General features: G+C 33.1%; 1 protein-coding gene across 4 annotated transcripts in view; it reads left to right on the top strand.

Moving 5' to 3' along the window:
- The window catches only part of NIPBL (NIPBL cohesin loading factor), a 210,066-nt gene that overhangs the window by 141,761 nt on the left and 41,012 nt on the right, over positions 1-27,293 (top strand). For all 4 annotated transcript variants that reach the window (XM_055554416.1, XM_055554415.1, XM_055554418.1 and 1 more), the window contains 19 exons: positions 423-605; positions 5,020-5,217; positions 5,462-5,533; positions 5,630-5,719; positions 7,305-7,408; positions 10,241-10,327; positions 12,642-12,873; positions 13,711-13,862; positions 14,428-14,508; positions 14,951-15,051; positions 16,416-16,554; positions 19,350-19,432; positions 20,022-20,154; positions 21,137-21,280; positions 23,408-23,497; positions 24,336-24,550; positions 24,661-24,763; positions 25,384-25,482; positions 25,577-25,723. In XM_055554416.1, the coding sequence (XP_055410391.1) occupies positions 423-605; positions 5,020-5,217; positions 5,462-5,533; positions 5,630-5,719; positions 7,305-7,408; positions 10,241-10,327; positions 12,642-12,873; positions 13,711-13,862; positions 14,428-14,508; positions 14,951-15,051; positions 16,416-16,554; positions 19,350-19,432; positions 20,022-20,154; positions 21,137-21,280; positions 23,408-23,497; positions 24,336-24,550; positions 24,661-24,763; positions 25,384-25,482; positions 25,577-25,723 (2,453 nt within the window). The remainder of the gene's footprint in view (positions 1-422; positions 606-5,019; positions 5,218-5,461; positions 5,534-5,629; positions 5,720-7,304; positions 7,409-10,240; positions 10,328-12,641; positions 12,874-13,710; positions 13,863-14,427; positions 14,509-14,950; positions 15,052-16,415; positions 16,555-19,349; positions 19,433-20,021; positions 20,155-21,136; positions 21,281-23,407; positions 23,498-24,335; positions 24,551-24,660; positions 24,764-25,383; positions 25,483-25,576; positions 25,724-27,293) is intronic.

Genomic DNA, 27,293 nt, shown 5'->3' with positions numbered 1-27,293 from the left:
AACTCTTAACATTTATATTGAGGGATGTAATTACTTTCAAACTAACTGCTCCAGAACTCTAAAACAAATTTGAGTGCTACCGAGAATGTGAGGTATACACCCTACTACAGATACACCTGAAAATGCAAGTGGGTCTCAGTCAATGCAGAAAAACGAAGGCACTAATTATATCAAAAATTGATAGTATAACTACCCTCTATTGCTATGATAGCAAGAATCTGTTTTAAAAGTTGTTTATGACGATAATATGTATAAAAACTGCATTATCAGTTTAGGGTTAAGACTAATTATAAATATGAATGTGTTTTGTTAAAATACAAATATAACTTAGAAAACTTACATAATATTTCATTTTGTGTTTTAACAGTTAAAATTTCCCTTTTATCTTCAGATTTATGTTTTTTCTTACCTTTTATTAATAGGTAGTATAGATCAATCAGTGTTAAAAGAATTACCCCCCGAACTCCTGGCAGAAATTGAATCCACCATGCCACTTTGTGAACGTGTGAAAATGAATAAACGCAAGCGTAGCACAGTCAATGAAAAACCAAAATATGCTGAAATCAGTTCAGATGAAGATAATGATAGTGATGAAACTTTTGAATGTAAGTATCACATTAAGTTTATTATTACTTTAGAATTAAAAAGCAGATTGATGTATTTGTTTCATTTATAATTTTTTGGGTTAGCAAGAGAATAGTGATCTTAATAAATAGTATAGCAAGTTTTTACTTTATACTTAAAATATGTGTGAAAGATGAGATCAGTTGGCACCAAGAAAAGAATTTTTTAATGAGTTATAATAAGTGTCAGGTAACACAGGTATGTTTCTATATGCATTTAGCAAACATTTATTGAGCTCCCACTATATCTTAGGCAGTGAGAATAAAAATATAGCAAGTATGTGACCCCACCTTTGAAGAATCTTCAGTCTAATGGGGGAAATATGTAAACAGTTGAAGTACAGTGAGGCGTACAGCAATGATAATAGTAAATCCAGGGTGCTGTGGGAGCACATTGGATTAATTGGATTGGCATCAAAATTATAGTGGGGTTCAGAGAGCGCTTACTGGAAGAGGTGACACTAGAGTTGAGTCTTGAAGGACACGTAGGAGATAGCCAGATGAAGAAATATTTTAAACCATACTATCACTAAATTATGAATGGATTAGCCACATTGCCAATTATCTGTGTGGTTTGGACCTGGCTTCTCCTTTTTGCCCAGCTGTGTCCTGGAATTCCTCCCTTGTTTCACTGTTTTCCAGAGCTGGCTTCTTCACTACACAGCTACCTCTCTACAACACTGTGATCACCTGTCTTTGCACTAGACTTGCTATTCCTCGCCTGTCTTCCTACTGGTCCACTGAAAAAGTTCTTCTCTTTTATCCCTATCTTCCTTCTACTGGAGCAAGAGAATTGAGCCTAGCCAAGAGGGGTCAGCAACCTTGTTTGACTTAAACGGCATTCAGTGGAAACAGACTATGGGAGATCTTCACTTGTGTGCCAACTGACTTAGTCATTATGACCAAAAGAAGTGGGAAGACCACCAGTGTGTTCTACCTTTTCCACCTAGTATCTGTAGATTGAGGTGTGACAAGCAAGGGCAGGAAGGACAGATGCATGCTGCCATTTTTAAATGTATTATTGTTGATGGAAGCCCTTCACCTCCAAAGTTTTTGATCAATGTTCATTTACTCTGATCTTCTCAATATTGTGAGCTCTTGAGCTATGAACAGTAGACTATGAATACTGAATAACTCTGAATACAGTTTTAAAATTGAAATAAAATGCAGCAAAATTAATCTGACATTTAATTATATGTATAATTGTTATTGTATTATAATGAGATGTATTTATATGCAGTATATTTCAATGGCTAAAGGTAATACGTTTTTATTATAATTAAATATTTTGTTTATATGGGAACATATGGTCTGGAAAGGGAGAGGAGAAAGGAGATCTGGTGGCCCAGAAACTCACTGCCCTTAATATACATGCCTCTGCTTCACTTTCCCTCTCTTCCCCTAAATACCCCATTTATTTCTAAAGGGAGTAACTAAGGAGTTCCTTAATTGCAGACTGGTTTCAAGTCACACTTCAACTCCAGTTAATTGAGAGTGGCTGCCTGCATTGCTAAGCTGATGAGAATTCTGAAGCTACCTCACAGTCAAGTAAAAAGGGTAGCCTAATCAGAAAAGCCCATCAAATGGAAAATAGAGGACAGAGCCTCTCATGCCTCATGTTTGTTGTCATTGCAGCCTCTGTTCTCTTCTTTGCTTTCTGTGATGAGAGATGTTGTCTCATGGGAGCACATAATTTCATCTTAAAAGCCATGGATCTCATATATATGTCTGAGGATATTGAAAGCTAATATTGGTTAGGGAACCTGAACTTCAACTTCTGCTTGGGAAAAGGGGAGTGTCTCTGGGTTTTTCAGGAGATCTTAGAACAGCTTCCTGGTTTTTTGGGTTTATTTCTATACAAGTAACTAGAAAAGTTGACTCTGTGGCCACTGATTTGAGTGATGAAAGAATTCCAATTCGTAACTGTCATAAACAGTCAAATTGTCATCATTATACCATAGCAAAAAATTAGTGAAACGGAGTACAGTACCAAATGTGAAACTATTATGAGAACTTAAGTGGCAACCATTATGCTGCTTTGAGGGAGAGAGATGTTTATGAAACAAAATTTTATTGCAGTTCAATCAAATTGGTTTCCTAAAAATCTAAAACTAAGGAAATAATTTTGTTGAAAGATAGGGGGAACTATTAAGGGTTAACTTTAAAAGTTGGGCCACACAGATATGGATAGTCATGTACAATTATAAAGTCATCTTGGTTGCAGGGGAAGAAGGAGGGGAGATCTAAGATGCTAAAGGGGCACATAGGTGAAATTTAGAAAGGGAGCATGGAAAACGCCCAAGTCGTATTTTACACACCCTATTGAGTTATGCTGGGTTCTTCCCCTACTTTTTCCAAGATAACAAATGATATAAGAATGGACAGATTAATCATAATAAATCGTGGTCTTTATAGAACCTTGTTTCTATATACACTGTTTCATAGAAGTTGAATTTTTTCCCTTTAATTTGCCATTCTTTTTTTTTTTTTTCCAACTTTCTTAGTTTAATGGATGTGAAACAGGAATTTCCAAGACCTATAAAAATTACCACCAATACAGCATATTATTGTTGTTGTTTAGTTAGTCATGTCCAACTTTTTGTGACCCCATGGAATGCTGCATACTGGGCTTCCCTGTCCTTCAGCATATTATATCTACTTGCTAACTATAAAGTTTTTCAAGCATTTCCTACTCCTAGAATTGAAGGCTTGAAATAGATTTCTTATGAAATTATATAAAAACTCATAAGTCATATTTGAGATCAAAGAATACTACTTTCTGAATGAACTCACTTGTTAATTATCATTCTTCAAAGTAAGCATTTCAGTACTTTTTGAAAAAATATTTAATGAATGCTATATATAAGCAAAAGGCTTCCCAGGTGGCACTAGTGGTAAAGAACTCTCCTGCCAGTACAGGAGATATAAGAGACACCGGTTCGATCCCTGGGTGGGGAGCATCCCCTGGAGAAGAGCATAGCAACCCACTCCGGTATTCTTGCCTGGAGAATCCCATGGACAGAGGAGCCTGGTGGGCTATAATCCATGGGGTCACAGAGTTGGACACTACTTGAAGTAACTGAGCACACATAGACATTGCTTATCCACACATAAGACATTGGCACAAGTGTAGATTGAGTACATGAACCAAAGATTGGTATCCTTAAATATAAGCCAAGTAGAGGACTAGGGACTCAAGCAACAGTTTCTTGTGAAGAACTTGGGTATTGGTCATAGTTAGGATTTAAAATAGAAGCAAGTCACAAGATAAGCAAAGGAGTCAGGTTCAGGACTACAGACTAGAAAGTAATTCACTGTCAGCAACAAGTGGTCACTTCAACAACCAGTGTATGATCACAGGATGTAGAACACATCAGTTCTCTATCCTGGTTTTAACTTGATATTGTTATATACTAGAACAGATGTGCTAAATATTTTTCACTTGTATTCCTTCCGAGTCTCGCTGGACAGACATTTTTAATCAGTCTTTCTTGCTGAAATATGGTGCTTTGTCTCAGGGCTCAGAATTATTCTCAACATTATGCTCTGGGCAGCTACTACCGGTTGATCAGAGTTGATGTGTCAGATGAAATCTGTTTGCCAGTTCTGCCTAGAGGCTCCTGTCAGTACTGGTGATTTTAGCAGAATGCTTATACCTCTGGAAGGATGGGGAAGGGATTGAAGGTAACATACATAAATATGCTTATCTAGCATGCATAAACTTAAAAGCTGTCTTTTTGGGTTTAAGCAAGTATATTGTTGGAGAACTGAATGCAGTGTGTGGGTATTTACAACTATATAGGTTTATTGTGTCTTTGTATTGGTAGCTCGTGATGTTAGGTTATCAAGTCTGTTGAATTTATAGCTATGTTGTGGGCTTAACTTGGCTGTTAATTGATAGTATACATGGTCACCCACAGTCTGTAATGGTTTCTCAAAAGTTTACTTTCCTCCAAACCCCACTTCCCACCAGCAATCCAAATGTTTTAAAGTGTTTCTGGTTTTTATCAAATTCTAGATGAAGTTTGTTTTACATGCCTTAATTAATCCTGAGTTTTAGATATTATTGACTCACCAAATATCTCTTTAAAATGAGCAGTGTGATTTAATTTCCACAATATTCCTATCTATATTCATTAGCAAACCAAGTTCATGTAAAATTTTCTAAATCTAGATAAATGCTAAAATAAGTGATACCATTTCTGTACCATAATTTATATTTCTGGTTAATCAGAATGACTCAGAATTTCCTAGTCTCACACAAATGAAGATTCTATCCGCCCCCCCCCGCCCCCCCCCCCCCCCCACCGCCCCATGTGGTGGTTCATTTTTAAAGTACAAGTTTTAATAGTCTTTTAAGTGAGGTAAATTATTTGTCATGGGGATTTGCTTCTAGCCTCTAGGAAACGACATAAAAAAGATGATGATAAAGCTTGGGAATATGAAGAGCGTGACAGAAGAAGCTCTGGGGATCATAGGAGAAGTGGCCACTCTCATGAAGGAAGAAGGAGTTCAGGTGGTGGTCGTTATCGAAACCGAAGCCCATCAGATTCTGACATGGAAGATTATTCTCCTCCTCCCAGCCTTAGTGAGGGTAATTCATCAGTGTCAATGGATTTCTTACTTAAGCTGATGTTAAATTTAAGGTTTTAACTTCAAAGAATTTTTATACCTTTTTATGAGCTAATTTACAACTCCTAATTTTTAATCAAGACAAAAATTTGTGTATTAGCAGTGATTATTGTTCAAGTTTTTAATTAATGTTCAGGAAGAAAGTAGACATAGAAGTATTTTAGGTTGTTATTACTGCATTTCAGTATTTTTTTTTGTTCATTTAGTCGCTAGAAAAATGAAGAAAAAAGAAAAACAGAAGAAGCGGAAAGCTTATGAACCAAAACTAACACCCGAAGGTAACATTTTAATTTGTCTTTATTCATAGTCATCAATTTCAGTTTTCTACTTGGAGTATGGATGATTAAGTTTTGGATTTTTTTCTTCCTTTGCAGAAATGATGGATTCTTCAACTTTTAAGAGATTCACAGCCTCAATAGAGAATATTTTGGATAACTTAGAAGATATGGATTTTACTGCATTTGGTAAAATCATTTAAAATATATTTATTTACCTCTAAATATAAACTCAGTTTAAAATGTATTTATTTACCTGTGTGTTAAGCTTTCTGCCAGTTATTCTAGTAGATTCAGAGGGATGATCTGTGCTCTTAAGAAGTTGAAACCTAGTGTGGCATCAAATCTAGTCTGTGTTATCAAGTAACTGAAAACGTTGGTATAAAATTCAAGTGTTAAATTAGTTTAGTACTGATAGTGTTTTAAGAGTGCTTGAGAGTACAGCTACCATAGTAGATTAGGGAAGCCTTTATGCAGATGAAACTTGAGTAGGTCCTAGAGAAGAAGGGTACTAATATGAGCAAAGATGCAGAAATGAGAACCTACTTAATTTATTCTAAAAGACAATATTTATTGAATAATTACTGGTTGTCAGTAGTATGTTAAGTGCTAGAGATGCAGACGTAAATACCCCAGCCCCAGGCTTTACGTATGTATTACATACATATTCCGTATCCAATGTGGGAAACAAAATTGTAAAGCAATTAGAATACAATAGGGTTAATGTAATGTTGTGTTACATTTATAATAATATATATGGGTCATACCTACAGATGTAAAAAATGTTAGGTTTATTTTTTTAAAAAGCTGCTTATATTGTTGAGAGCTGCTCTCAACAATTTTATGCCACTTTCAGTAGATACAAACACTAGTGCCTAATTTATACAAAAACTAGATGGAGTACAATAATTCTAGTATGAGTACATCTGTTTAAAAATGCATTAAAAGGTATATTACCTTTATTTTAAAAGTATTTGTGACAGTTACTTGTGTAAGTATCATTAATTCTTTCCCTGATTACTTAGAATATCCACTTCATCATTTCCAAAACTTTAGAATTGCGTGCTGGAAAACTGTCTTCCATGTCATTTAAGACCCCAACAAGAAGTCATATGGCATTCTCAAATTAAAATAATTTGAGTAGTTACTTAAAAAGAGACCAAGATTACAAAGATAGGGGCAGAATAGAGTGGAAACCCAAAGTTAACAGACTTGGAACTGTTACCACCCCTCTACCCAAAGGAGCAAGGGTAAAGAGAATTCAATAGAACTCAGTCAATAAATAGGAAAAGAAAGTTTTAGAATAGGTTGCCCTGTAAAAACAAGTGTTCTTTTGGTCAGAGGACATGAGCAGCTTGAGGAGACCTTGCAAGGAAGGAGTCAGGAATAGAAATACCCTGACCTCACTCTCCTTCTCTTTGATCTTCTGACAGGGCATCCCACTGGCTGAACCCAAACAGAAGCCAGAGGGCATGGGAGACTGTTGATGTAGTCCATACAGGTCAGCCTGCTGGGGCAGAAAGTTTGCTTGAGAAGGGTCATAAAGTAGTAAAGATAAGAGATCTATCTCCTCTTCCCATCTTAGTCAGAAGTCTAATTGTAATCTTTGTCCTCTTTTATTCAGGGTTTGCTTGAGGTTTACGGAGGCCTCCTAGGATATTATTTTTGTTTGTTTATATCTGTTTGTATATATGCAGAAATTTTATTAACTAAAGCTAACTATTTTGAGCTATTTATTTTACCTAAACTATGTATGTTTGAATTGGTTTTTCAGGTGATGATGATGAAATTCCTCAGGAACTGCTCTTAGGAAAACATCAGCTTAATGAACTTGGCAGTGAATCTGCTAAAATTAAAGCAATGGGTATAATGGATAAGGTATCTCACTAAAGTAAAATTTATAAATTTACTTACTATTTCATGTTTGAAATTAAAGTTTTAAAGGTAAATTACAAAGTTTATATAAAGTAAGTAATGATGAAAAGACAATTCATTGTTTCTTTCTGAGAATCTGACAGAATTATTTCTTTAAAAAAATGACAAGGCTTGAATCAAAGGCATATTCTGCAAATTATTCTAAAGACTAATCATATTTTTGCATTCAAAGTGACACAGTCCTGGATTTTTTTGTCACTGTTTATTTTTTCATTGTCTCAAATATTTAAAGTATTTAAATGCAGAAATACACTAAATTTTTCTTTAACATTTCCTTTAGTCATTTACATTGATTGAAAGAGTTAAGCCATGGTTTTAACACAGTAATTGTTGGGGGTTTTTTTTGGTTTATTTTATTAAAGTATAGTTGATTTACAATGTTGTGTTACTTTCTGCTGTACAACAGAGTGATTCAGTTACACATCTGTAAACATTCTTTTCCATTATGGTTTATCACAGGATATTGAAAATGGTTCCTGGTGCTATACCTTGTTCTTTATACGTCCTATATTAATAGCTTGCAACTGACAATCCCGAATTCCCAATCCTTCCCTCCCCTACCACCTCTCCCCCGTGGCAACCGCAAATCTATTCTCTATGTCTGTTAACACATTAATTGTTAATAAGTACAGAATCTCATTGTTGCAGGCTTCATAATAACTTCTATGGATTGTCTTTCCTATGAGCTGTCTGTTGCCAAGTAGTCTCATTGCACTAATGGAATAACAGAAATTTTTTTCCTTAATAATACTTCAAACAATAGTGACAACATCAAGATTGGCTTCCCGTAATCTTTATGATCCAGCAGTCACCTCCTAAACTACTGCATGATTACTATGCAAATACAGTTTCAAAAAAATCCTCTTCCCTCCTAATCAGGCTCCTCTTTTACAAAATTTTCTACTCTTAATCTGTAATGTAAAGATAATGATTTGTTCTTCAAGCGTAGTAAAAGATTTAATGAAAGATTATATTTATCTGAAGAATTTGTTTTCTCAAAAATTAAACATATTTATTTAGTTTTAAAGTAGACTGGGAAATATTTTAATATTCTTTACAAAGTTAAAATATCAGTTATTCATTTTGTATTCATTTATATTAGTTTCAGGAGTTCAGTGTAACAAATCAATATTTGTGTGTATTGTAAAAGGATACAAAGTAAATCTAGTTAACATCATGGCCACACACAGTTACAGTTGCATTATTTTTTTTTTATTATGAGAATAATAAGAATTAAGAGTTCTATTCTCTTGACAACTTGCAGATATAAATCATAGTATTGTTACCTATATTCATCATGCCTTGCATTACATTCCCAGGACTGACTTATAACTGGAAATTTGTACCTTTTAACCACCTTCATCTACTTTACCCACCCCCACTTTGCATGTTTAGCAACCACCAATCTGTTCTTTGTATTTATAAATTCTTTTTTTCTTAAGAGTCCATATACACGTGAGATCATATGGCATTTTTTTCCCTCTGACTTATTTCTGTTAGAATCACGCCATCAAGGTCCATGCATATTGTTGCAGATGACAAGATTTCATTCTTTTCATGGCTAAATACACACACACACACACACCACATTTTCTTTATCCATTCATCTATGAGTGGACACGGTTGCTTCCATGTCTTGACTATTATAAATAATGCTACAGTAAAAATGGGAATGCATATATTTTATGAAGTTAGTGCTTTTGTTTTCTTCAGATACATACCTAGAGGTGGATTCACTTGATTATGACAGATTGGTTTTTACTTTTTTAAGGACCCTCTATACTGGTTTTCCATAGTGGCAGCACCAATTCACATTCCCACTGACAGTGCCAAAAGTTTTATGAGTTAGGATTTTAAAGCTATACAGACATTTCACGTGATTACCCAAGAATTAATGTACTATTGGTTCACATTGATATTACTATGTGCAGTGAGGAATATATTGATTTCTTTTGTATATACAAATATGGCATCAGTTTTCCGAAGTGCCAGTGCCCCCTTTAGGTTTTATGTCATAAGTCCTATAGTGTTTCTATTTCAAAATATGTAGTGTTTCTGTTTCAAAAAAGTGCATTTACTGAGTATTTTCAAAGCATGGATAATTTACCAACAGTTTCAGTAGTTTAATCTGTTGTGAAATTATCTAAAGCAATATATTTGGGGGAAATTTTTTTTATATACCAGTATATAAATAATGAAAATATACCTGATGTCACTTTGATCCTCCCATATTACTTTTCTGACTGATTCCATTGAGAGTCCTAGCTACCTGATAGGGATCTAAAAGGAGACTTAGTCAAAGGAATGGGTAATGGTTGCTTCCTGGTAGAACCTCTACAATGACTACTAATTTTTTAAATACAGAAAACATTATTTGTAAGAAATTAAATAGGTGTTTTTAAAAATAAAAAATCAACAAAGGAAATACTTAGAGTGTGTGGGTGCCTCTGCGATCATATGCATGTTCAGTGTCACTTTCACAGAGCAGAGGGCCAGAACAAATGCAGTCTTAACTAGCTATATGGTGAGATTTGCGTTAGAAACATACATATGTGCCCATTCCGTTTGCTGTTCTTTCAAAAATAAGTAATTAATTCTCTACATAATTCAGATCTGAGTGGAGGAGCTAAGTGAGAAAATTTTATTTTTCCACTCTGTGAGCGAATGTTAATGCTGTATAATCCATAAGCTAAGGGGAATAATTGTACAGAATATTTCTTGAATAATTTACTATGTTTACCAATGATTGATAAAAGAATTTTTGCTTCTGTTTAGCTTTCCACTGACAAAACTGTGAAAGTCCTAAATATCTTGGAAAAGAATATTCAAGATGGGTCAAAGCTCTCCACTTTGTTAAATCATGTAAGTTTAAGATCTGTATTGTTAATTTTACTCTATTAAATTATACAGTTTTTCATAAGGAACTTTGATTTATAGGGAAAATTCCAAATTTTATTAATTTGAACTTGTTGCCACTATTTACTAGTTCACATTTAGCCTTGCAGTTAGAATTTGATTCTTAGTAGTTTAAAATTAATGTTACACATTATCAGTTGACAGCTTTGATATAAATAAATATGGTGACAGATGTAAATTCATTCAGTTCAAAGGATCATTCTTTAATCTTACATTATGCTCTTCCTTTTGTAAGTGGATGAGTCTTTAAAATGTCTTTTCATTTATAAAATGTTGGTAGGAAATAATTATTTTTCTTGACCTTCCCTTGAGAACTAAATAGTTGGAAACCATATGGTGATTTCTTAATGTATTGTAAAATATTGATCCTTATGTGTTATTTTTATATCTAGCTCAAATGTTTGTTGAAGGGATGTTTCTTCAATTAATTCATGTAACCTGCTTAACAGTGTCTGGTACATTGTAAGTTCTCAGTAAATGTTAACTGCAGCTGTCATTACATTTTAGTGTGCTTTATCAAAAGTGGTAGCAACATGGTATAATGGTTTATATAAACCAGGGTCTGCATTCCTAATCTTTATAGCAGACTTTCAAAACCGTATGTGCATTTGAATTGATCCTGGTGTCTCTTTAACAATTAATAAATTCAAACACTAATGCTTATAGGAATTTAATGTAAAAGATAAGAATTTGGGAATATTTTGAGTGAATGAAATTTATATTTAAATGACTGGTAATAAAAATAGTATATTATAGGAAATTTTTGAAACAGAAAAAGGTCTAATTTTCATCCAACGAGAAGCACTGGTAGCAAGTATTATTGATAGATAATACTTCCATTCTCATATATACATACATAGTATATATGTTTAGCACATGAACTGGATTATATCTCAGAAAGGAAGTGTTCTTGATGTTTTCAAAAGGCACAGGAGTGCTAAGTGATTTACATGGAATTTAGAAAACTAATCTCAGTTGGTATTTCTGTGGTTTATTAAATATATCCGTATTTTTCCAACGCGCTTTTAAAATAATTCTTGAATCATATAAACCTAAGGGATTAGAGAAACTATAGTGACAGTATATTGGTTGGCCAAAAAGTTTGTTCGGGTTTTCCCATACGATATTACAAAAACCCAAATGAACCTTTGGGCCAACCCAATACTACATCTTTAGTCTTAAAAGATTTGTGTGTGTGTGTGCGTTTTTAATACTTTAGCAAGAAACTGTGGTAAATAGCAAGAATCTAGAGTTCAAAGTTCTGGAGAACTCGCTGAGTCGCTTTTAATGAAATTATTTTTATTCCTGAAAACCTTAGCACTTTTTAGTGTGTTGCTTTTATGCCTTAAAGTTTGACATGAGTGATGAACCTCCGTAACTGACTATTCCAAATAACAGTTTCAATATCAAAGAAAAGTTATTTTATGTTACTTTTTTAGTGGATGTATAAGTAGTAAAATGAAAGAAAGCTAGAGATGGAGTTTTTTGGCCTTAATATAAAAGCCCTGCTCTGCTTTACATATATTATGCTTTTATTAATTCCTCTTCTCACTGTTGCATGCATATGAAAATATTCCTAGAATATAAAGTCGATATCTTATAACTAAGGATGTGATAGAAGGATTTTCACTTTAAAAGTAAGATTAAAGTCACTTTTTCCCAATTGTAATGCATATTGCTGATGTATAAATTAAAACGTAGTCTATCAGTTGTTGAATTATCTATTTTAGAAAATAAAATATCTTTTTAGTAGTCTGCATAATCACCACTTTTTAATCTCAGTTTCAAAAATACAGTGTTGTTGAAAAACAGGTATTAGAAATGATTGAGTCAGTAACATTTTACTTACTTTTAAAATAAGTCTATCACAGAAGATAAACATAACTAAAACTTTGTTATTAGAATGTCAATTAATGGTGAAATTAGAAAGTAGAGTACATTGTGTTTCAAAACATTAACACAAAAATCATACCTAACATAAGTATTTGTACTTCATTCCTGATATTCTTTAAATAGACACACATCAAAACTCTTACCAAGTTTTCCACCGTGCATGCTCAGTCACTCAATTATGTCTGACTCTGCAACCCCATGGCATTTTCCAGGCAAGAATATTGAAGTGGGTTGCCATTTCCTACTCTAGGGAATCTTCCCGACACAGAGTTTTACAGTGAAGGTCAAATACCTTATAATCTTTAAAAAATATTTTAACCTATAAATGTGTTTATTTCAGTTTCATTTACAGTGTGTTGTTTTACAGAATAACGATACTGAAGAAGAAGAAAGGTTATGGAGAGACCTTATTATGGAGAGAGTGACAAAATCAGCAGATGCCTGTCTTACAACTATAAACATCATGACATCCCCTAACATGCCAAAAGCTGTATATATTGAGGATGTAATCGAAAGAGTTATACAGTACACTAAATTTCATTTGCAGAATACACTTTATCCTCAGTATGATCCTGTTTACAGATTAGATCCTCATGGAGGTTGGTTTGCCCTTTTATACTGATAATTTTTTAGTTTAATATCAAAATTACCTGTAATATAATTTTGCCATGTTGGATGGGTCAGAATGCAATGACTTCAAATGGCACCAAAATTACTAGATTATAAAATTGTAATAAACACTGCCCTTCATTTGACTGGAATATAGAAATTTTTCAGTCTGGTACTTGTTCAGTTATAATTTCTTTAGCAACTGTTTACATATAATAAGTAATTTTACTTATCTGGCAATCTTAGATAATGTTAATATTCACTTCTGGTTCTATTTAGCACTTCACCCTAATTTTGCCTAAAATATTATCTACAAAATGGGTTGATTAAAAATGTATATTTTAGCAGTTATCCTTCAATAAAAAATAAATTAATTAAAAAATGTATATTCTTTCTCTTACTGATAATCTTTACAAATGAGTCAAGTATATTAACATGTTTACATTTGAAGAGAGGAGGGCAAACTTGAATCATGAATATCCTAAATTAATTATCTGTGGTTTAATTATTGCAAGTTGATTTAAGGGGAATATAATCTTACTATCTTGCTCCAGTCAATGGAAAAAAAAAAAGAAATAAATTTATACTTAAGATACAAGAATTTAATAGCCATTGAAAATCTGTTCTGACAATGTTGACTTTCTGAGTATTCCGTAGAGAATAATTTTCTCTTCAATGAATAAATAAATAGCTTTGTTTGCCAAGTTATATTTTTATATAGGGAAGAAAAAAAAGATGTGTTCTTTTAATTCAGGAAGCAGTTTCATTGCTATTACAGATTATTAAAAGTTGACATAAGCCTTGTTTTGCTTTTTTTTTCATCTTAGGAGGCTTACTAAGTTCAAAGGCAAAACGGGCTAAATGTTCTACCCATAAGCAGAGAGTAATAGTAATGCTTTATAATAAAGTTTGTGACATTGTTAGCAGCTTATCAGAACTACTAGAAATACAACTTCTAACAGACACAACAATCCTTCAGGTAAGTTTTTTTTCAGCATTTTCCATATTTCTAGATCAAATAATTTAAGGACAAAGGACCTAATTGGGTTCAGTTTAACCTTGAGCACTCAATAATAATACCAGCACTACGTTAATTTTTTTCATTCTGAGTATTTTATATCTAAATGGAAGAAGTAAAAGTGTAGGGAAGTTTTAAAAAGAACCACTTGGGGCAGAAGAAAGGTAAATGTAGTGTAAATTCTAAAATCTAAATTATTTGAAAGTTATATGATTATTTCCTTTAAAATATGTTAGGATATTTCTTCCAGAATAGTGAATTATGTTTTGTTTTTTGCATTCCTGTGACATTTATCAGTCTAAAAGTTGGTAATTAGAGGAATGGCATCTGTGAAGGAAGGTATGTACTAATTTTCTCCAGGATGAAAGGGAACAAAGGAAAAACTAGATGTCGATTGATGAGGGAAAAGAAAATGCTCTCTCATTGTTTTTCAATAAGTTTTTTAGTGTTTTGGGATTTAGTAAGGTAGAATGTTACTGAGATCTATTACAGATGTATCCTATCGTTACTCTCTGTGTCTGTGCAGGTATCTTCAATGGGAATAACACCATTTTTTGTGGAAAATGTCAGTGAACTACAATTGTGTGCCATTAAATTAGTCACTGCAGTAAGTATAATCAGTACACATTTTTAGTTATCCCCCAGAAAAATAATATTGATATCATTCAATACAAATTTGCAAAAACTAATGCAGATTTGAGTTTTCCACGAGGGCTATTTTATGCCTTAGATTTTAAACACTTCTAAGTATTTAAAAATATTTAATAATTTCTTAATAAAATCAATTATTTTAAATCATTTAAATCTTGCCTTACTTTCCATACCTAAAATATCATATTCCTCTGCATGAAACTAGTATACTATGACTTCTTTAAGAATGTTACAATTAATGATAGAAAGGTTGAGTAAATTAAGTCATTACTGTTGAAGATGTTGAAAACATTTTCATTCTAAATGGCAGATTAGGTTTTTATCACATAGTATAGTATCATTTTTGTTTGTTTTCAAATAATTATAACTTAAGTTGAAATCTTACAATTGCTAAATAGGTATTCTCAAGATATGAAAAACATAGGCAGTTAATTTTGGAAGAAATTTTTACTTCACTTGCAAGATTACCTACCAGCAAGAGGAGCTTAAGGAACTTCAGGTAACTAACTATAGCAAACACCAAGTTTATGATGAAGAACCCCATTATACTGTAGCCATTATATATTTATTCTTTATCATTTCTGACTTTTGTTTTAATCATGGAATAAAAGGCAGTTCTGTGTCAAGAACAGCATGAAGAATAGCTTAAATGTGTGAAATAACAATACAGTCTTGAGAGACTTAAAGGCTCAGTGATTGTCAAGTATAAAAATCTTTGGCAGGGAATTTCTGTCTTGGCATAATTGACATTTTGAGCCAGATAATACTTTGCAGTGCTGGCCTGTACATTGTAAGATGCTTAGCAGCACCCTTGGCCCCCACCTACTAGATAACCAAAAGAAATGTACACTTTCCAATTATGATGACCAAAATTTTCACTAGACACGGGCAAAGGTCCCCTGAAGGGCAGAGTCATCCCTGTTTAAGAACCATTGGTCTGTGAGAAGAGCAGTAGGAAATACGGCTCCAAAGCCTCAGAGGCAGTTCAGGGATTTTACAAGGCTTATTAAGGAACTTGAACTTAATCCTTTATACAGTAGTAAGTCATTATATAATATTTTTTTAAGAGAGCTGAAAAATTGCTCTAATGGCAATATAGACAATAGACATGAGTTTAAATTACTAAGCACAGAGTAACTAAGAAATGTTATCCACTATTGTTAGCAATATTGCCTTTGTTGGCATAGATCATCATCATAATTTCCATGACTATCATAATATTCCTGGGTGATTAAATGTGTTGACCTAGGTAATAGGGTTATATTTCGATTGCTTTGAAGGTTGTCTTCTATAAAATAATTGTTTTTATCTTACTTTTTTTGGGCCACTTGTGTATTGATTAACATCTATTGTCTACTAAAACCTGAAGAAAAGCTACCAATATATAAAGGAATACTCTTTTAAACGAAAAGATTTAAAATCTGGTTTTTTACATTCTGTGTCACAGACCTCATACTCTAACGTATGATCAAGAACTGACTATGGAGCAGATTTTAATAATGAAAGAAATATCAGAATGCCTCGGCATTGTGAAATCTTGAAGACTTGTCATTTTAAAAATCACTTTGAAAAATATTTGATGTTTTACATTACAGTTTTCAATCTGCAGTACATATAAAGTATAGAATTTTATATACTGCATTTTTCCTATGATTATTTAATGATCTATACATAGACATTTAGTTGGTATTTTTTCTAACTTCCCCAAAATAATTAACTTAAGGTCACTGTTATAAGCACTAAGGATAATGCCTAGAAATTTTGGTAAAGAAAGCATCCTGAAACTTGCAGATCATAAGTAACATGTAAAATGAAATTCTCTTCATATGCTGTATGATTAAAATATTTTCTTCTCCATTAAAGGTTAAATAGTAGTGATATGGATGGAGAGCCTATGTATATTCAGATGGTTACAGCACTGGTTTTACAACTGATTCAGTGTGTAGTACACTTACCATCATCAGAGAAGGACTCTAATTCAGAAGAGGACTCAAATAAAAAGGTAAGGAATCATTTGTACGTTTTAGAACTGTTTGCTTTTGTAGGAAGAAGTACCTGTATTCTCTGCCATTCTTATAAAACTGAAGGTGTTAATTAGGGTTTTGTGACTGGGCTTTCAGATCCTTGTCGAGCATTAGACTAAGTTTTAGGAGACTTGAGTTCTAGTATCCACCATTCATGAAACGTACAAATTGTTTTAATCTTGTTTCTTTACAAAATGGGAATGATAGTACCTAACAAGCCTACTATTACAAATTGTAAGGTTCAAGTAAGATACTGAATTTGAAAATGAATATTATAGTATGCAGTATCTATAGTCACATGTAACAAATAATTTTAATGTAATTAATGTTTAATTCATGCTGAAAATGAATTTATGCCTTCTCTGTTGAGTAACTTGGCGGCTCCCCTGGTGGCTCAACAGTAGAGAATTCACCTGCCAATTCTTGAGTTCAGGAGATCCCTTAGAGAAGGAAACGGCAACCCACTCAGTATTCTTGCTTGGGAAATTCCATGGACAGATGAGCCTGGCAGCCTACAGTCCATGGGGTCGTAAAAGGGTCAGATACAACTTAGAGACTAAACAACAACAATTTGAGTAACTTATAGCTATGATTTGCTTTTGGTGTTGTAGCTTTTACCCATCAACACTTAACATTTTTCCAGGTTCTATAGTTTTACCTCCAAAAAATTCGAAAGAGGTTTAATTTTATTTCTTTATTATAATCAGAAGGGTGCAAAGTATAAAACAAATGTCAAAAAGGTTGAGTTCCTATTCTCCACTTCTCCTAACCTTGTTCTCTTTTCATAGTCTTTCCTTACCATTGTGAATGTTTATCTTCTTTCATTTATTTATTTATCTGCATATTTGATAAAGTTTTAATTTACATAAATGATATAATGACATTTACAGCAAATTTTTTCACTCACCATTGTTTTTAATACATGTAGCTAATGCTAGATTGTTTTTGACTTGGGTTAAATACATCATATGTGACACACAACTTGAAGCATAAGTTTCTCTAGGTATACTTAGAAGTAGAATATTAAATCATAATTTACATGCACTTTTAACTTAATGAAACTGGTCAGTTTGCTCTAAAGTGATATTCTAGTTTACATTCATACTTTTTGATTTTTGCCTAGTCTTGTTAGTATAAAATAATACCATGTTTTATTTTGCATTCTTCTGGTTACTACTGAGTTTTTTTAATGTTTATTTGTGTATCAGGTTTCTACAACTTTGAATTAACTATATACTGATCTTTAATTTCTAATGATGGAGTTGAATTTTATTTAGTATTATATTCCAGCATTTCATAAACTTTGAACCTGCAAATTTTTTTGAAATTCTTTTTGTATTTTTGATCAATATTGTTCTGACCTAGATCATGATAAACAACCATTGGTATTTCATTTGTCACACATGTTTCTCATTCTTAACATATGTTAAGAATGAAGCATATTGGATGAAGCACAAGCTGGTATCAAGATTACTGGGAGAAATATCAATAACCTCAGATGACACCACCCTAATGGCAGAAAGCAACGAGGAACTAGAGTCTCTTGATGAAAGTGAAAAGAGGAGAGTGAAAAAGCTGACTTAAAATTCTCCATTCAAAAAATGAAGATCATGGCATCCGGTCCTGTCATTTCGTGGCAAATAGGTGGGGAAGCAATGGAAACAATGACAGAATTTATTTTCTTGGGCTCCAGAATCACTGTGGATGGTGACTGCAGCCATGAAATTAAAAGACACTTGATCCTTGGAAGAAAAGCTATGATGAACCTAGACAGCCCAAAAAGCAGAGACATTATTTTGCCAACAAAGGTGCATCTAGTCAAAGCTATGGTTTTTCCAGTAGTCGTGTATGGATGTGAGAGTTGGATCATAAAGAAGTCTGAGCTCCAAAGAATTGATACTTTCAAACTGCGATGGTGGAGAAGACTCTTGAGAGTCCCTTGGACTGCAGGGAGATCAAACCAGCTAATCCTAAAGGAAATCAACACTGAATATTAATTGGAAGAACAGGTGCTGAAGCTGAAGCTCCAGTACTTTGGTCACTTGATGCAGAGAGCCAACTGATTGGAAAAGACCCCAATGCTGGGAAAGATTGAAGGCAGGAGGAGAAGGGGACGACAGAATGAGATGGTTGGATGGCATCACGGAGTCAGTGGACATAAGTTTGAACAAACTCCGGGAGCTAGTTAAGGAAATACAACACTGGAGTGCTGCCTTACATGGGATCACAGAGTCAGACATGACTGAGGGACTGAACAACAACAATGCTAATTGTATCTTCTCTTACATATAAGAGTATAGTTAAAGTTTTAGTATTTTTAAAAATTATTTATTTTATTTTTGGTTGTGCTGGGTCTTCATTGCTGTGAGCAGGTTCTCTGTAGTTGTGAGAGTGCTCACTACTCTCTAGTCACAGTGCGTAGGTTTCTCGTTGCGGTGTCTTCTCTTATTGCAGAGCACAAGCTCAAGGGTGTGCTGGCTTCAGTAGTTGGGATTCATGGGCACAGTAATTGTGACTCCCAGCCTCTACGGTGCCGGCTCTGTACTTGTGGTGCACAGGCTCCGTGGCATGTGGGATCTTTCCAGATCAGGGATTGAACCTGTGTCCCCTACATTGACAGGCAGATTCTTATCCACTGTACCACCAGGGAAGTTCATAAAGTTTTAGTATTGAATTGTATTGCCCTTATAGTCAGTATTAACATGGTAGTAGCAACTGAAATAATTTGTTGGTTATTTCTTACATCTATATCCATTCATTTTTCTCAATCTAGGTTGACCAGGATGTTGTCATTACCAATTCTTATGAAACAGCCATGCGAACAGCCCAAAACTTCCTTTCCATCTTCCTTAAAAAGTGAGTAAAATTAACATAATCTGATTTTTATTTTCCCCATGGAGAGAATAGTTCATTTCTTTTATGTAAAAGATTAATCGAACTTCCTTCCATAATCTAAACCTGACTATGTCTCCCTGACTCCTGATATCCTTATCTTTAAAATGAGGCAGTTGGAATATTATAAAATCTGAAGTTTCATGAACTTTCTTGTGTGTTGGACTCTAGAAGCTAAAGTACAAGATTGAAATTCTTTAATTTTTCATTGAATTTTCGGACATTCTGGTTGAATAGGAAAGTTTAGGGATAGAGGTTTACTTAGTTTTCAGAAGAATTTATAGTAATCTCATACAAAAACAGTGGTCATTATTTAAAATGTATTATGCTTGCCAGAAAGTAATGTTAATATTAGTCAGTAAATGAATTTCCTGTAGTAGGGGGTAAAATTAAATTTGAGAAATAGATTCATTTTAAACCATATTTTATTTACTGTGCTCTGTTACACCTTGTTTAGATATACAAGTTGAGAAAAGTAGTTAACAAAATTTCAGTCATATTGGTGAACATGTCACCTAAACTCACAGCTTTTTCATTATTTATCTTTGAACAGATGTGGTAGTAAGCAAGGTGAAGAAGATTACAGACCACTATTTGAAAATTTTGTTCAAGACCTTCTTTCAACAGTCAATAAGCCTGAATGGCCAGCTGCTGAACTACTCCTTAGTTTGTTAGGGAGACTGTTGGTAAGAGTATAGCATTTAAAGATTATTAGATTACTAGAAGACAACATAATGAGGATGTACTCTGATTCACAGATGATGAATTCTTTAAAAATGTGTAAGGAAATACGACCATTGCATCTCTATTTTTGCATGTGCATTACTGTACATAATACTGTTGGTACCTTGTATAAAATTTTGAAATGTTGTGACTTTTGGTGCTTTCATTTCATTACATAAGATAACAGTGCTTTAAAAAACTTCTTTTATTTGTTTGAAAGTATTATTAGTTAAAAGCATCTCAACACAGAGTCATGTTGTTATAGTTAATTCATTTCAAAGCATGAAACTGATGAATATGAGCTCTGTCATCTTTAAGAGTACTTCTAAAAACATGACACATTTTAGTCCTCATGTAACACCGTATTAGGGAAATAAATACAACGAAATGCTATTGTGGTTTTTATTTTTAAACTACATTTGGACTCGTGTAGTTGTTACAGAGCTTTGGGGGCCTTACTTTCTGTTAGTTGGAAAATATTCTGAAACCAAGATATTTTTTATAGACTTTGAAATTCCAGCCTAAGAAGTTCTTAGTCGGTTATAATCCCATTTTATACAGTTGAGCCTACATTTAAAGAAAGTGACTGTGTTCTTAGGAAGACTTGGTTATAATTTTTTTTTTTCTTTTTAATGAAAATGTTAAAATTCTGGAAACTCAAAAGGCAATTAATGGGAGTTCCATGGTGGCCTAGTAGTTTGTATTCTGGGTTTTTACTGCCATGGCCCAGGTTTAGTCAATGGTCAGGGAACTGAGATCCTGCAAGCTGCAGGATGTGGCCAAAAAAATAAATCAAAAAATTTTTAAAGGGTAATTACTTTGTGGGACAATATGACGGGAAAAAATGTTCAAATTTCAAGTAAAACAGCATAGATACAGAATTTATGTAAACTGCTATTAAAAGTATTTTAACTTGATTAAGTTAAAATTATTTTTCATATGCAGGTTCATCAGTTCAGTAATAAGTCAACAGAGATGGCTTTAAGAGTGGCATCTCTTGATTACCTTGGCACTGTTGCTGCACGACTGAGGAAAGATGCTGTTACAAGCAAAATGGATCAAGGGTCTATAGAACGAATTTTAAAACAGGTATTGAGATAAAGAATTTACATTATGGGGATAAGTCATAAGTAGTTAAGAACTTTTTAAGGTATTCTTATGTTAGTGTTGCATTTCATTTTGTAGATTCAGAATAAAATCATCTGAAAGCGCCACAGAGAAAATATATACCTTAGGGTGAATTCTGTATAAAAGGAACTTTCAAATGATTTATATAATTCTTAGTTGTGTGTGTGAACTTCTGTTATGAATGTATGATACTAGTTTCTATTTGGTTTAACAATACTTTTATTTTAAACTGTGGAGGAGGTGATAGTAATACTAAGATAACTTAAGAAAATTGATAGGTAAATGATATATGTAGGCTTAGTCACTCAGTTGTATCCAACTCTTTGTGACCCCATGGACTGTAGCCCGCCAGGCTGCTCTGTCCATGGGGATTCTCCAGGCACGAATACTGGAGTGGGTTACCATGCCCCCTTCCAGGGGATCTTCCTAAGCCAGGGGTCGAACCCAGGTCTCCCACACTATAGGCGGATTCTTTACCGTCTCAGCCACCAAGTAGCCCGGATGATCTGTAATCCAACCATGTAAAGCTTTTTTCATTTTCTTTATACTCTTTTTTATTTTTTTAATGTCCATAACCATATCCATGCTGGCCATGACAAATGCCTCTAACTTACAGAAGAGTTTTAAGAATAGCACAAAAAGCTCCCACAAATCTTTCATCCAGATTTCTTTAGTGGTTAGCATTTGCTTTATTATTCTCTTTTAGAATATACATACATATGTGTCTGTATATTCATTTTTATTTTCTTTTGAACCATTTTGAGCAGACAGGATGTCACCATTACCCTAGAATTTCAAAATATGATTCCCTGGACAAGCAGCACCAACTTTTATATCACCTAGGAATTTGTTAGAAATGCAGATTCTCAGGACTCTCCCTAGAATTACTGAATCAGGTATACACAACTATATTTAAAATGGATAACCAACAAAGTCCCACTGTGTACTATAGAAACTTCTGCTCAGTGTTAATGTGGCAGCCTGTATGGAAAGGTAGTTTGGGCAGAAATGGATACATTTATATGTAGGCTGAGTCCTTTTGCTGTCTCCCTGACCGTCACAACACTGTTAATCAGCTATACTCCAACTGAAAATTGAAAATTTAAAAAAGAAAAATCGATATCCCAATTGCAACTAAATAAAAACCATTCTGAATATATCCATTTCACTATGCTCTCAGAACATAGGTTATTCTTATCTTTGTTTTCTGCTTACATATAGTCTAAACCATATATTTGGCATTTCACACAGGTAAAACCAGAGTATAAGCTATAGACATGAATGTCAACTCAGAGTTAATTTCCTGCTCTGTATTGTTCTTGAAAGTGCTTCCCTGGTAGTTCAGTGGCAAAATATCTGCCTACCCAATGCATGAGCCACAGGTTCTATCCCTAGGTCTAGAAGATTCCCTGGAGAAAGAAATGGCAACTCACTCCAGTATTCTTGCCTGGAAAATCCCATGAACAAAGGAACCTGACAGGCTACAGTTCATGGGGTCTCAAAAGAGTTGGACACGATTTAGCAACTAAACAACAACATTGTTCTTGACAGGACCTAAAGACTTAGTCTCTTTCTGCTTCCAGATCAAATGAACAGCTCAAATATACCTATTGTATATTTGATCTACATGACATAAAGTATTTTGTATTAATTACAAATAAAAATATTTCCCTTTCAGAATGTTCTTTTTAAATAATATCTCAAAGATACCCATAATACATAATAATACAGGTAACAGTTTCCATTTACTAGATTAGAAGTTTGGAGGTGTCTCTTACCAAATAGAAAACCAGTGTTAGTAGATTCCTACCTCTGAAGATTTACATACACATTTTTCTGATAATTATGTCAGCTCCCTATGAGCTTCTTTATAAAAAGTTAACATGTAATTCATAAAAGTAACCTGAGCTATCAGTATATAATGTTTTTCAAAAAACAGTATTCTTCTGTTTCTTCCTTTTACTTAACTATACCTATACATTTTTTATCATTTATAAGATTTTTTCCCTCAGATTTCTGTTTGTGAGTGGATGATTTATTAAAATATATTAGTAATATCTTTGTGTTATGACCTGATTTGTTTTATAGGTTTCAGGAGGGGAAGATGAAATACAGCAATTGCAAAAAGCATTGCTTGATTACTTGGATGAAAACACGGAGACTGATCCTTCACTGGTGGTAGGATTCTATTCCTTATTTTGTAATGTTCACATGTTTATTTCAAATTTGGTCTGAAAGAAAACTGAGAATGTCATGAAGAGGAGAGTAGTATTGGAATATTAATTTTTGAAATAGAAATATGTGGTAGTCGAATTCTGATACAGATATTGTTGTTTCCTAATATTATGTGACTTGGGTAATCCAAAATCTTGCAATGTTTTATCTTTGAGACAAAGATCATTGACCCAGGTAGTGTATGAGATAATCTATTAGCATATAAAAAGTGAATTTTTATAAAATGATTAGAATTTTATATGTATATTTTAAATATCCTTAATTCTGTTTTTTTTTCTAATATATATCCAAATATTAGTAAAATAAGCTTGTATGTAAAATTTATACACTATATTGGGGCACTTTTAATTTTTTTTAATTGATGGGGTATGCCTCTACAGAAGTTGGAGAATTAAATAAAAATAAAGAGGTTGGAGATAGCTAAAGCTCTTCAGCCAACTACTATAGGTTTTCAGTCTTTGTGGAAAGGAACAGACTCTACAATGATGTATGTCAATTATTTCTCAATAAAGTGGAGGGTAAAAAACTCAGGAACAGATTATACATGTACCTTAGTGTTAATATAGTTCAATAATAATTGGCTGTATATTTCTTGAAGAAGTAAGGTAAAATTTTGAAAGTAACTATAGTCTTCTACCTTCAGCATTTTATCCATGTGTTCTAAACCCTTCTTTTTAAAGTAAACCTTGATAATTGTGTTTCTGATTGTGAACACTTGGTCAGTAGGTTGGAAATTTCGTTACTAATTTCATCAAACTCAAGTCTTAAAATTTCTTTCCAGTTTTCTCGTAAATTCTATATTGCCCAGTGGTTCCGTGATACAACACTGGAAACAGAAAAAGCAATGAAATCACAAAAAGATGAAGAATCATCTGAAGGATCACATCATGCAAAGGAAGTTGAGACAACTGGTCAAATAATGCATCGAGCTGAAAACCGGAAGAAGTTTCTTAGAAGCATTATCAAAACCACTCCTTCTCAGTTCAGCACATTAAAGTAAGATCCAAAAAGAAAAGATCCAGTGTTTTCAGTTGTATCTTTGATATCTATTTACCTACTTTACAAAAAACTTTAATTAATTATAATTTAATGACCTTTCGTTGCAGAATGAACTCTGATACTGTGGACTATGATGATGCTTGTTTGATTGTTCGATACTTGGCCTCTATGAGGCCGTTTGCCCAGAGCTTTGATATTTATTTGACACAGGTAAACTGGTCCAGAATTCCTTATACAGTGATACTGATTTTTCTAATTCTGGAAACTTGTGTGTGATGTCTGTTCATTGTTGAGAACAGATATTTTTTAAAAATGATGAAAATAACATTTGTTTCTTTGTTCCATATTTGTTAAAATATGTTTGTTCTGCATGCCTTTGCCTGTTGATTCTTGTTTTACAGATAAGTGGATTTGTATCTGTATGGTACAGGTAGAGTGATGGTATAGTTAGAGTGATTGATGTTATAAAAACAAATTATTCAGTTACCAGAATTATTATTTAAATGATACTAAGTATCCTTGATTAAAGTTAGACATAGAAAGTTTTCAGTGGGCCTACAGTTTCTTGCAAATGAAGCATAGCAATAAAAAACAGGTTTAATTGAGAATGACAGAAGAAAGGAAAGGCCATAAAGTATAAAACACCATACCTTAATGTTTTAAGTGAAAACTTTGGATCAGTATGATAACAGATCTTTTTACTTACATATATAAAAATTGAAGGAAAGTAAATTCGATATTTCTATATTTTTTTGCATGTTTTCTTTCTGTGTTTTGTTAAAAAGTTATATGTTCTGAAATTGATGAAAATGTTAATATTTGCTTGGCAGATCCTTCGAGTCCTTGGTGAAAATGCAATTGCCGTTCGAACAAAAGCCATGAAGTGTTTATCTGAGGTTGTTGCTGTAGACCCCAGTATTCTAGCAAGGGTAAAGAGGAACACAAATTATTCTTTTTATGTGACTTTTATATTCAAATTAAAATATTAGCTCTACTTAGTATATTTTCTTTATTTTTCTTCAGCTGGATATGCAGCGAGGAGTTCATGGACGATTAATGGATAACTCCACTAGTGTCAGAGAAGCAGCAGTGGAATTACTAGGTCGATTTGTCCTTTGTCGACCTCAGCTTGCTGAGCAGTATTATGATATGCTGATTGAAAGAATATTGGTATGCTTGTTTTGTCACTTTTATTATAATTTATGAATATAATTTTGCCTTCCTAATATCACTTTTTTAAAATGTTAAGGTAGAAAGGTAGATATCAATTCTGTATTTATCTTACCTAATATATAAACTGTAGCAACTTTCTAAAGAAGAACATATTTCAAGAGGAGGGCTGCTTAATATTGTAAAGCACATCTTTGGTAAAAATTGGATTCCCTTTACCAGTTACTATTAGTTTTTGATTATGCTGGTATACAAAGAGTAAATGATAGGAGCTACATGACATAGTTAAGTATTTTGGATAGGATTCTAGAGTAATTATAAATATATATGTATATAAACAGGAAGAATTATTTCAGTGAGAGCTATATATGGAATTTTGGTGTCTGACAGTATTTTTGGTTATTATGTGTATTTGCATATTTCTTTAAAGCTGAATTATGACAGACTCAGATACCTGCAAGCTAAATAAAGTCATTTGAGTTTTAAGAGCAAACATAAGAAATGCTATTCTAAGATATTCTTTTCTTCTATGGCATTGAATTCTGTGGCCCTGAAGTATCTCCTTGGAAATGAAAGGAAACATTGGCATTACAAAATATCTGTCCAAATTCCATACCACCCACTGCAGGGTTATTGACTTCTTCTATAATTCAACAGAGATTCATTAGTACAGGATTTCGGTATTCCTAAACTGACAAGAATTTATCACTTTTAGCCCAATATTTAAATACTGTGGGACTGAGAGTTACAGATAATTTCATCTCCAACTAGCATAAAATCTTGATGGAAACAAAGAATTTTAAGGAAAAAGTAGAAGAATTTTTTCACTTTTAATGTCTTACTCTTTTCAAGAGTGAAGGACAAACAACAGGATTTTCAGGTATAATGAACTCTGACAGCATCTACCTTACCAATATATCCTAAAATATTTTCATGTTTGCTAAACTACATAATGGAGATAATTTTGCACAATGGGTGTTCAGTACTTCTTACTTAAAGATGATTTAGTTATGAAAATCTGTTAAGTTAAAAATAGTACAGTTAACACCCATGTATCCACCACAATATTTCATCTCTATTTTATTTAGAGTATTCTCTAACTCTTTCTTACACATGCCACCATGACACTGAGAGATTTAAAAAGGCAAGCCAGTCTTGTTATTTTTTCATGGTTTTGTTTCCTTTGATCTGTTCCTTTTTTCCTTATATTTGCTATAAATTATAAAATAGTGATACTGGTTTGAAAGATTTGTTAAACATTTTTGTTAAATATACTTCATATGCTGTTTAAGTGCCAAACAATGTCCTCAAAGTTTCATGTTTGTTACTCCATTTAATTTTGGCAAGCTTATATGCTCCTCTTGTGTTCAGTGCTATTTAATATTTTCCATATGTTGGATATTACATTTTAAAAGCAAAGAGCATAATAAAATAACTCATATTTATAATATTAATATAAATGTGTTTTAAAATATATATATGGACCATGTTTATCATGTTAATTGGAGAAGGCAATGGCACCCAACTCCAGTACTCTTGATGGACAGAGGAGCCTGGTAGGCTGCAGTCC

The sequence above is a fragment of the Bubalus kerabau genome, chromosome 18 (genome assembly GCF_029407905.1).
Source record: "Bubalus kerabau isolate K-KA32 ecotype Philippines breed swamp buffalo chromosome 18, PCC_UOA_SB_1v2, whole genome shotgun sequence".
Taxonomy (NCBI): Eukaryota; Metazoa; Chordata; class Mammalia; order Artiodactyla; family Bovidae; genus Bubalus; species Bubalus kerabau.
The sequence above is the reverse complement of the archived record's forward strand: the minus strand, read 5'-3'. Positions and strand labels throughout refer to the sequence as shown.